The sequence below is a fragment of the Mycetomoellerius zeteki genome, unplaced genomic scaffold (genome assembly GCF_001594055.1).
Source record: "Mycetomoellerius zeteki isolate Tzet28-1 unplaced genomic scaffold, Tzet1.0 scaffold212, whole genome shotgun sequence".
NCBI classification, from domain to species: Eukaryota; Metazoa; Arthropoda; class Insecta; order Hymenoptera; family Formicidae; genus Mycetomoellerius; species Mycetomoellerius zeteki.
In genome coordinates this window covers 527093-538366 of record NW_017257086.1, presented here as the reverse complement: position 1 = coordinate 538366, position 11274 = coordinate 527093, and the positions used below count along the sequence as shown (strand labels likewise).

Here is an 11274-nt window from a genome sequence, read left to right as displayed (position 1 = left end):
GTTTTAAGCCTTAAGTCATAAGAAATTGACCAATTATAATCGAATTCGAGGAGAATAATCGACTATGATTCGTCCATTTCTTATGGTTTGAAACTTAACACTCTATTGTAGATCCGGGGTTAAGGCCAGTATTCATAGTCTGTTCTTATTTTAAGGCCGTCTTAAGTAATGTCCTAAGATGCTAATACGGCTTTCTGATTGGTTCATGACATCTTAAGACTGTACTTAAGACGATCTTAAATATAAGATCTGACTGTGAATACAGGCAGAAGGAAATTTGAATATTAATATTTGATAAATTTTAGTTATTTTACCGATTTCAACAATTTATTTCCATCAGGTAATCGATTATGTATCTTGAAATGAGATGAAAATTATAAAAGTGAGCAAATTCACTACATATTGACCAATTAAATTATAAATATTCTAGTGAATTTGCTGACTTTTGTAATTTTCATCTTATTTCGAGATACACAATCGACCCCCCAGGAGTACCGCAAAAAAATGGATATTGTTGTGTAGTTTACATTGGCTGCGTTCAGCAGAATGGTTGTTTTGCAACTGTTGTAAGTTTCTTTCGCGCTAATTGGATCATACTTTTAGATCTAGAAGAATGGTCCTATCTCAGCAGACAATCATAAAACGGTTGCAAAACTGTTGAGTCTGCTGAACGCAGCTATTCACTTCTTCAGAGGGCAGTAGCGTGCGGCGCCAGTTTGCGATTAAAGGAAAAAGGCCTCACGTCCTCTCTCAGGTTTCTCTCTGGTATGGTAAAGATGGCAGAGATTGCAATTTGCACTTGCAGTTTGCACTATTCGCAGTGATGGGTGGGGAAGTTGTATCTGTATGTACGGAGTGCTAGTGCTTCTGCTACGCACTCGCATCACGGCAACAGTTGTAGAGTCGTAGCTTGTGGTAGTAGCTCGTAGCCACCACTCCACCAGTAGCCACTACTGCCACTAGTAGCCACTGTAGTACAGGCGGCGCGCTAGCCGTGTGAGTGTGACTTTCCTCGTGAAAGAAATGTCGACGACGACAACCGCCGCGGCGGCGTTCGAGTAAACATTGAAACATGTTCGGACCGAATGGTCGTACGCAGACACTCGGTCAACTCGGTGACGACGTTCGAACGGGTGCGGAAGTAATCTGCGCGGTCTGTAACAAAACTGACAAGCTGTCGAGGTGTTCGCGCTGCAAAGTCGTCTTCTACTGCACGAAGGAGCACCAAAGACGCGACTGGAAACGCCACCGGGAGTTTTGTGCGACTCATCCCGCGGCCACCGTGCCTGCGGAGGAGCCGTTCTCCGTGCCTGCCGTTGCTACCAACGAGAGTTTGGATCGCGAGATCCCGTCTAAGCGGCATCCACATCCCTCTGTCGGTAATCGTAAAGCCCCGAAAGCGGTCGTTCCTAACCTAAACCTAAACGAGACCTCGACCGCACCGCGGGGCTTGAACGTCAGTAACGTCACCTCGGAGTCGTGTCGGAATGTGAAGCATCCAGCAGGTATGCGCGCGCGGTTTCATATTGTTGTCAAGCTCATTGTCGGATTTTACACAATTTTACGCAGTAGGATTTTACGCGTGACGTGACATTTGATGACAATAGGAGTCTCGTTGCCGATAAGTCGCGATATAAATAGCAAACCCTACTGATTGCGCGTTTCTGTATTCTATCGTTAGATACTTGTAGCCGATGATACATAGGCGTTTTATCGTATCTTAATTATAAGATAATTACATCGCCTTAACGAAATGTGAAACTGACAGTTTTTATATACTTGTTCTGATTACAGATGCTAGGGTGCAAGAAGAAAACGAATTGAGTCAACAAGAACGGAAAAGAAATCAGAATCTTAAGAAGAAATCGAATAGCGGAAAGGCAAGGAGCGCACGAAATAACAAAGCCGATGGCTGGACGTCGCCTATAACGTATGAGGGAAGTTCAGAAGATACTATACTGGGAGCTCGAGCCGAGCTCCTAAATCCCATTTTAGAGAGTTCCAGGATTTTCGATAGTTTGAGCAACGCGGATCTTGGCTCACCCGCTCAACATCGTAACGGCATGAAGAACTTGTCGGAGATACAGGATCAGGAAGAAGACTTTTCACCTCCTTTTCTACATAGGAATAGAAGTAATCTCGAAGAACTTCTACACAAAATTTGTCAATATGTGATAAGGGATATGGACAAGTACGGCGTATGTGTGGTAGACAAATTTTTAGGCAAGGAGAGAGGTCTTAAAGTGTTAAATGAAGTGTTAAATATGTATGGTGCCGGATTATTTCAAGACGGACAATTGGTTTCTAATAAAGGTAGCGCGAATGACTTAAAGACGATACGTGGCGATGAGATAATATGGCTGGATGGAAAAGAAGAACAGTGTGAAAATATTGGCACACTGATATCTCAGGTCGATGCAATCATTATGAGAGCCAATAAAATGCACAATAACGGGAAAATAGGAAATTATACCATCAATGGAAGAACGAAAGTGAGTATGGCTTTTTTCTGTCTAATCTCTTCATATGTTAAATAATAGGAAATGATTTACTTTAAATAACATATTGCAAATATATATATGTATATATGTATAATTGAGACCTTGTTAGGGCACAATTTAAATGAATTTCAACTTTTTATCGTTATAATCGATAATACGATTGTGTGTACGTTGTGCTTTCTTATTTTTATTAAATAAAATTAAACAGCAGCGTAAGACAGTTGTACGCTTAGTAGCCACATGATGAAAAGTTTACAAAATGTATAATATCTTTCTTCTGATTTGTTTTGCATGGCGTGTTCGATTATCGTTTACACGGTGAAAAATGTTAATGCGAGATGCACCAAGTACACGATTTTCGATCGTGCGAATAACACGAGGTGAACGCGATAGACAAGGTCAAAACTCCAAAAATGTAAAGATCTACGAGGGAGTATTGTATTATATGCCGAAAGGAGGAGGAGAGTGGGATCGCGCCAAGTGCAGTCAGTCACGTACGCCGCGCGACTCCCACCCTCCAGCTCTTTCTCTTCTCATGCCGACGCTGTGCCGGTGACGCGATACAGCAAATTCGCTTTATACTACCTAAACTCCCGTTCAGCTGCTCGATCGCATTGGCGTCTAGTCATTTCTTTCCACGAAGATGGATATTTAGCGAAAAATACGTTTCCGATCGATCTTTTGTCTGTGTATTATTAACGTAAAAAATGGTAATAGCATAACATATTTTCATATATCCGGTCATTTAAATATAATAGAATACAGATTTTTAATACGCTTAGTAAATAATGAAAGAAATAAATATGTATTTGAAGAGACGCAAAGATAAAATACGAAGAGAAATTTCTCATTACAATACAGTTATACATTTTTGTCTTTACAAAAGATTTAGATTTGGAAGTCTTGTAATGAAAATTGAGATGCAATACAAAACAAAAGAAAAATTAAAACTTTCGCTAAAGGAATAATTATGTAATATAAAATTGATACGTAGGACATCCTGTTATGAAATTTTCATGTTTCTATGATAGCGCGCTACAACAATTGAATATAATTGCTATTGAATCCTATAAATGTCATCTTTTGTTTTATCAATAAATTCAGGATATTTCTCGTATTGTTCGCGATTGTATTGCAGCTCATAAAACTACTAGTTTAATAATTATTTGAATTGTGGTCGTTATCGTTATCCTTTTGTATTTAGCAATCTATTTTTAGTTAAATATCCGATTACTCATAATAAGACAAGGACATTGTATATCATCTGTATCACATATGTTAACTCGTTTAATTTGAAGTAAAAGATAGAAAGAAAGCATGGATGATCGTTTAATTTATTATTTTATAATATTTTATTTTATAAAATAGACAATGTCATTTTTACAGCTGTCATAAATTATGCGCGTACGCAAATATTTACAATAATACACATATCTCAGTTAATCCATCTGTGGATGCGTATTTTAGAGTCATATAAATATCCTTGTCCGAATAACAAATGACGAATAAAAGAAACTAGTATATATTCGTCGCGTTTATTCTTTACTACATAAATTACAATGATAATTAATGATTGGAGTTTCAAAGAAATATGCCTATGTTTAGTTACGTGTGATAAAAAATCTAAGACATTTTGATCAATGGCCATGTCTTTGAAAGTCAAGACGTTTGAACATGTATTTAACACAAATACATTTTATATTTTTTAAATGTAGAAAGCATTACGTAAAACATTCTTTGTGTATTGTAATACATTTAGGATGTCTCTTGTGGAACACACACACATACAAGTGTACTTTCTATGATACTTTAAAGTCAAAATTAGCTGAAGACCATATGTTAAAAGCCGTATAGAAGAAAGCGTGTGTACTTAGAAAAGTATATTCTTTTTTTTTCTCTGAAGTACTAAAAAAATTAATGTAAGAATTTTTGCGACTTTATCATCAGTTTATTAATAATAGGCAGACTTTGTTATCAGAAAATGTGAGACTACATACATAAGGTAATTTACTTTCGCTGTGAACTGAGTCAGCCAATTATTTTTGTCTTATAATTGCGTCGTAAGTATAATACAATGGTATATATCGATTTTGGCAAGATAAAAAGAAGTATAAAATATTTTGTCTATTAATGACTATTGCACTATTCCCGCTCATCAATGGAACAAATGATAAACGTGATATATTACGTATTAAAAATGTATATTATACATGTTACATATAGTTTTCTTTCTTCCATTAAATTATATATTTGTATTGCGTTAAAATACATGTAATATTATCTAGGCATAATTGTTTTTAAATACGACAATGCTAGTCCTCAATTGTTGCTCGTTATCTATATGTTCTTTCTTTTTAAATAAAACTATGTACATATAACTGCACAGATTGTATTTTAAATTATTTAGTATTCTTGTACATATTTCTAAAAAATATGACATGTTATCTTTTTAGACATATAAATATTCATCATAGTATATATAAGATGTAAAATTTGATTTAAAAAATATTTATATTTCAAAGAGAGAAAAATAACGTGCGCAGATATCTTTGCAGATTTCTCATTGCAGCAATATTAAATTATGACGTCAAATATGTAAAATTAAATACATTTTCCTTGCGCATCGGAATAAATTAATACCTTCCCATGTCATCATTCATATTTGATAGTACAAATCAATATAATAACTTTTTTTATTTATTGCGTAAAATCGACTTGCGTCAAGATATTTAAATAACCGAATATTTTCGGAATTTACAAAGCTAGTCACAATTCATAATAATCTGTCGATTATATACTTCTCTCTCTCTTTTAATAAAATATATTTTTCTTCCAAAATTACAGGCGATGGTAGCTTGTTATCCCGGTCACGGTACACATTATGTGAAACATGTGGATAATCCTAACCGAGATGGACGTTGCATCACAGCCATTTATTATCTTAATCGAGATTGGGATGTTAAGGTGAAATTTAACGTATTAATATATTTAATATTTATAACGTATTAATATATTTTTAATTGTTAATTATTTGTCACATTACACACACATACGCGATTGTGTTTAAAGAAAGTATATATCTACATATATATCCTTATAAGTAACTTTTGAGTTCTTATAAATATCAAGCAACTGCTTGTAGCAAGGATTCTAATTTAAAATATATATACCTTTATATATATATATATATATACATATAAAATCTATTCTTATTATATATGTGCATAACAAAAATATAATCATGTTTTTTATATCACCATGTCCATCATGTTTGCAGTAATGGATTAGCAATATTGATAAAAATTTGCAGATATAGCATTATTTTTTAAACAAAAGTAAAATATAATAAAGTCCAATAAAATAATTTATCACGATAGAAATTTATAAATAATTATGCGTATTTTTTATTGTACGCAGGAGAATGGCGGACTTTTGAGGATATTTCCTGAAGGGTGGCGCGATCAAGTAGCAAACATAGAACCTTTGTTCGATAGGATATTATTTTTCTGGTCGGACAGGCGAAATCCGCATGAGGTGCAACCAGCGTTCAAAACGAGATATGCCATTACGCTTTGGTATTTCGACGCCGAAGAAAGAAATCAGGCTTGCCGAAGATATCAAAGAGAAAGTGCGTAAACAATTGCATTGACTATCTTTTTCTGTTTTTTTCCCCGATATAGCTAACAATTTTTACAGAAAATATCAATACTGATTACAGCTAAGCTAATTCGTAATATTAAAATATATTTTATAACGTTAAATTGGAATAAGACATTTCTTTTTTATCTTTATTATACGTTGTTTAGTCATAAAATAATAAAAAATTATAATTATAATTTTAATCAAACCACAAGGTGACCCTTTGCATTTTTTATTTTGTGAATTACATGAACACTATAAATATGACTTATAATTTCTTTTAGAAGAACTACATACGAAAAATAATGGTTCGTGAGATACAGAACATGAAGAATTATTACGCCGTCCGTTTGGACTGAAGTTACTTGTATATAAAATATATGTATTAAAATAAAATATTATGTATTATTATGTATTATGATAATTTTTGCAGGAGGAATTGAATAACGTACGAAAATAACGAAAATAATGTGTTTACAAGGAAGTGCAATAGACATAAGAGTGTACTTTTTTTTTACAGATAGCACTGTAATATATGTGATGAATTAATGTGTGTAGTTGCAATTTATGCTTTCGTGTGTGTGTGTGTGTGTGTGCGCGCGTGTATGAGTGCGTGCGTGCGTGCGTGTGTGTGAATACATACACACACACATAATCCTTTATTTCGATTTGTGAGATTCTACATGTTCGCACTTTTTAACTTCATATTTAAAATATCAAATTTGCTTCCTAAATGTTTTGAAGAAAACTTATATTTGTGTCGATCATTAACTTCCGTTATGTAAAGTATTAACAATATTTAGAGCATGTTGCATTTGAAATATTTTATAAGCGAAACCATAGAATATAATATACAAAAAATTTCTTCCAGGAAATCATTATTAATTTACCTTGATTTTAAATTAAATTTGTTTCTGTAACATCTGTATGCGCTATATTTTCTAGCATCAAAGCAACTAGTTGCTAAAGGATGAAATTATATTGCTCACACAAGGTGTTAGTATTATCATGTTGTAATATTACGATTGGACATTAACAACTCTTTACGCTTAAAAAACGTGTTTGATTTATTACGGCCAGTAATTGACTTATGCTTCCAGCGCAACAAAATTGAAATAAATTGGGGCCCAGTCTGTACCTGTATAATGTTATGTATATTGCAAAACGGTAGAAACACTGTGTTTAATATTCTATGTACCTATTTATATGAATTAATGGAAGAAGTAAGCATGCGCGTACAATCTGTGTCCTATTCAAATTTGATACATATTCCTGTCATCCTCTCTAATGTAGGAGATATAAGAAAAGCAGGTAATATTAGAAAAAGATATGTTCATGATCAGAGGCGTGTTTCGGTTACCTCTAGCTTTGGCACACATTGCACACACATGCATATGCTCACTAGGCACGCCCCTGTTCACGAAGTTATAAATATATTCCTAAAAATTGAAATTGTCTCAATATTTCCTACTGTATTATTGGACACAGAAGATTAATTGTAAGAAATCATCTAGAAGTCCTTTTCATGATTAAATTATTTTTGTCCTATGAGCTTAATTTGTTTCGACGTTTATATAGTGTCGAAAATTATAATTTAAGGACTTATTATCAACGCATTTTCGAAATATTGTAAAAATAAACAAGATTTTGTTATCAAAGCGAAATAAATATGCAAACTTATAAATCACTTATGTATTAATATCCAGTGTAATTTATACAATGTCTATGAAGAAAATTGTTATGGTTTTTCATATAATTATCTTCTCGACTTAAGTAACATTGGTGTCGTTTGGAAGTTGACAATCCTGAATTTGATTAATGGCAGGCACATAAGATTGAAACGAAAAATTGTTTTTCGCGAACATTCCGGGATTTATCACATAACAATCAGAATAGTTAGTCGTGTATGTTTCAAAATTGTCAGCAATTACAATGAGATCTGGTGTTGGAAATATCTGTAGAGCATGGTCATATTTCCAATATACTGGAACAACTTGAAGAGGCACTGGGGTCAGATGTGATTGGCTGATGATGGCTTTGGCAAACTGAAATTTGTGATAAATATTGAAATCATTTTTTATATATATATATATATATTTGATAGTATTTGATTTAACATCTACTTACATGTTTAAAAAAATGTTCTTCTTTCGGAAAACGAAGCGTATTCCTACACATTTTTGTCAACATATCTTCTCTTAATATTACAATTTCCTTTGTAGAGTACTGTATTCTACATGGATTTGTTGTAAAAATAGCGTTTGGTATCATTTTCGTAACTTCTTCAATAATGCATTTAGGTAAAGGAGGTTTTGGTAAAATTTTAGGAGAGCCTAAATCATGTGGGCCAGGTACAAAAACAAATTTGGTAGATTCTTTTATATTTGTGTATTGTGTTATTATGTCAGCTAAATTTTTAAAACCTGTTATCAAAGCTTTCGCACTAGTTATATTTGTAGGGTGGAAACTTAAGAAATGACCACACAATACAAAAGCTATAGGAGGATAATCTATGTAACCATCCAGTATTGTCCTAAATTTTTGTAAAACACGTGGAACATCCAACCATAATTCTGCTATGAATACTATCATTCCATCCTGGTTAGTTTCTTCGTGGATTTGTAATTTTTCTGACATTTTTAAAGATATATTATGTGGGCCACCAAATGTATTTGTGTCGCCAAAATCTGATCGCAAGCTTTCCGACGATTCTATTGGTGGAAGGTTGATAGTTTTTACATGTAATATATCATCCTTGTAAACACCGTTGACTATTACTATAAAACCTTCCATAATAAAAGTATCTTGAAAATCTTATACATAAAGTAAGAAAAATAATTTTGTATATTACTACTACTACTGCTATGTTTTAAAGATAGTATACCTTCATGTATATATATATATATATATATAGTTAACTTAAAAAAAAACCAGCCAAACTTCAACGAACAAAAATATTTTATATGATGAATCCAGAAATCTATCTTTTTCTAATTTTTCAAAATATGATCAAGATATAATTAATTATGATTATAATTTCATGCTCATAATTTCATATTATAAAGTAAAGCATTTAATCATTAACTTATTTTTATCATACACAAAATATCAATTAAAAGTATAGCTTCAAAACTAGTATTGAAAAATAACACATCACTAAACTTATATGATGTTTGAATAGTATTTGGAATAAATTGGGAAATGTTTTTCTTATTGTTTAAATGTTTTTCCATTGTCCATATGAAATATTTTCATAGATTTTAAAATGTATTTTTTAAATAAAACCAAATATTTTAAAATGCAGTAATTAAGTATATGTAAAAGGATATTGTATTGCTGAGGTCAATCTTGACAGTTCCACTTGTATCTTCTAAATAATATTGATCTTCCATTAATTGTGTTATTAGACCCATTATGCATACATTCCCTGTTCTCAGCTCACTTAATAGATATTCGATAGGTATTAAATTTGTTTTATGTGTTTGCTGTTTCTCAAATTTAGATGACAAAAATTGCTTGTGCCTTAGAGTTTTATACCATGCCATTTCAAAACGATATTTAAAAACCAATGATTTATATTGTGTTTCAGGATATGAGTTTTCATTGTCAATGATAAATTTCTTTTTAGAAATATCGTATTTTATTTTTGGTATATTATATCCATCTATAACATTGAACACTGTTTCTGTGTCTTTCAATTTATTTGGCTCTGAGCATTCTTCTATAGCAATTTTTATATGTTCAGCTCCAACATGTGGATCATCCAAATTTTGAGCCAGAATCAGTTCTATAATACGACTAAGCCAAGGTTCACGTTCATTTTGTGGTATTTTTAATAATTGCTTTGCGAGAGATACTCTAAGTTCTCTAGAAAAAATATAAATAATTATAAGTAATTGTTTTATGAGTTATGTGCAATTACATGTAAAATTAATATTATAGAAAATATGTATTAAGAAAGTAGTTACTATTATGTATTAATTACACACATTATATTAATATATAAAACACATTATAAATATACATTATAGAAATAAGATTTAAACTATTAAAAATTTATTTATATTTTAATAATTTGTTTAACACGTTCACGAGGCTGTAATTTGTCAATTGTGCATGTACCACTGGTGGTACATCCCAGCATGAACGTGTTAAAGAACTTTTCATCTTTTTGTCGTGAAATTCTTTAATTTAATAAGTAGAATACTCGATCTTACCTTGATAATACCAAGCCGTATAATGAAAAATTTGTTTGAATCATCTGTATGCATTTACTGTCAGCCATCGTTATATACAATACGTAAACATACAGTTACGAATAAAAAAAAGCATACACAGTGCTACGAAATTAAGTAATTACATTAAACAGACATAAATTTACTATGTAATATAAATTAAATCATCGAAAAAGAGAACCACGCAAAGAGGTTAGGCGTTTCTTCTTTTCTCAACATTTTCCCGCTTTTAAATCTAAAGTCCATATCATACTACATATTTTGCAAGCGTAAAGACTAAAGCTGGTTCTACATTAGTCGCATCGCAACGTCGCAAGCGTTGCAGTCCAATCAACGTCAAGCTAGCTCGACTCTGATTGGACCATAACGCTTGCGACACGCTTGCGACGCTGCGATGCGATCAATGTAGAATCAGCTTAAGATTGGACATTGAAAAATTTAACCAATCAGATAATCGAGTAATCTTGATTTCTTTTGTCCCGATTGGTTGAATTCTTATTTTCAATGAATTATACGCTATAGACTTAAGGTTATGGAAACACGATCGTAATTATCAATGGCTGCGTTCAGCAGACTCAACAGTTTTGCAACCGTTTTATGATTGTCTGCTGAGATAGGACCATTCTTCTAGATCTAAAAGTATGATCCAATTAGCGCGAAGGAAATTTAAAACAGTTGCAAAACAAACGTTCTGCTGAACGCACCCAATGGCTGCGTTCAGCAGAACGTTTATTTTGCAACTGTTGGAAGTTTCCTTCGCGCTAATTGGATCATACTTTTAGATCTAGAAGTATGATCCAATCAGCTCGAAGGAAACTTCCAATAGTTGCAAAACGAACGTTCTGCTGAACGCAGCCATTATTTACCTGTAGGATCTGTAGTAGGGATGCACGATACCT

General features: G+C 32.6%; 2 protein-coding genes across 4 annotated transcripts; one reads left to right on the top strand and one right to left on the bottom strand.

Annotated features, from left to right (window-relative positions):
* Positions 1-797: 797 nt before the first annotated feature.
* On the top strand, positions 798-6972 carry Hph (HIF prolyl hydroxylase). Of its 3 annotated transcripts, XR_001936613.1 has the most exons (6): positions 798-1505; positions 1795-2492; positions 5346-5465; positions 5919-6129; positions 6425-6507; positions 6574-6972. XR_001936613.1 is itself a non-coding variant. In XM_018447831.1 (5 exons), exons 1-5 carry the CDS (start codon positions 1073-1075, stop codon positions 6454-6456), a joined length of 1491 nt encoding a protein of 496 aa, XP_018303333.1. In that variant the 5' UTR covers positions 798-1072; the 3' UTR covers positions 6457-6972. The 3 variants fall into 3 exon arrangements, 2 of the variants coding, with proteins under 2 accessions (XP_018303333.1, XP_018303332.1); XM_018447831.1 differs by having other exon boundaries at positions 6428-6972; XM_018447830.1 differs by having other exon boundaries at positions 6425-6972.
* A 918-nt stretch (positions 6973-7890) lies between these two features.
* On the bottom strand, positions 7891-10636 carry DNApol-epsilon58 (DNA polymerase epsilon subunit 2). Its single transcript, XM_018447847.1, has 4 exons — positions 10358-10636; positions 9470-10007; positions 8268-8954; positions 7891-8185 (listed from the first exon to the last, which is right to left on the bottom strand). The coding sequence occupies exons 1-4, from the start codon at positions 10423-10425 to the stop codon at positions 7910-7912; spliced, it is 1569 nt and encodes a 522-aa protein (XP_018303349.1). The 5' UTR covers positions 10426-10636; the 3' UTR covers positions 7891-7909.
* Positions 10637-11274: the final 638 nt, after the last annotated feature.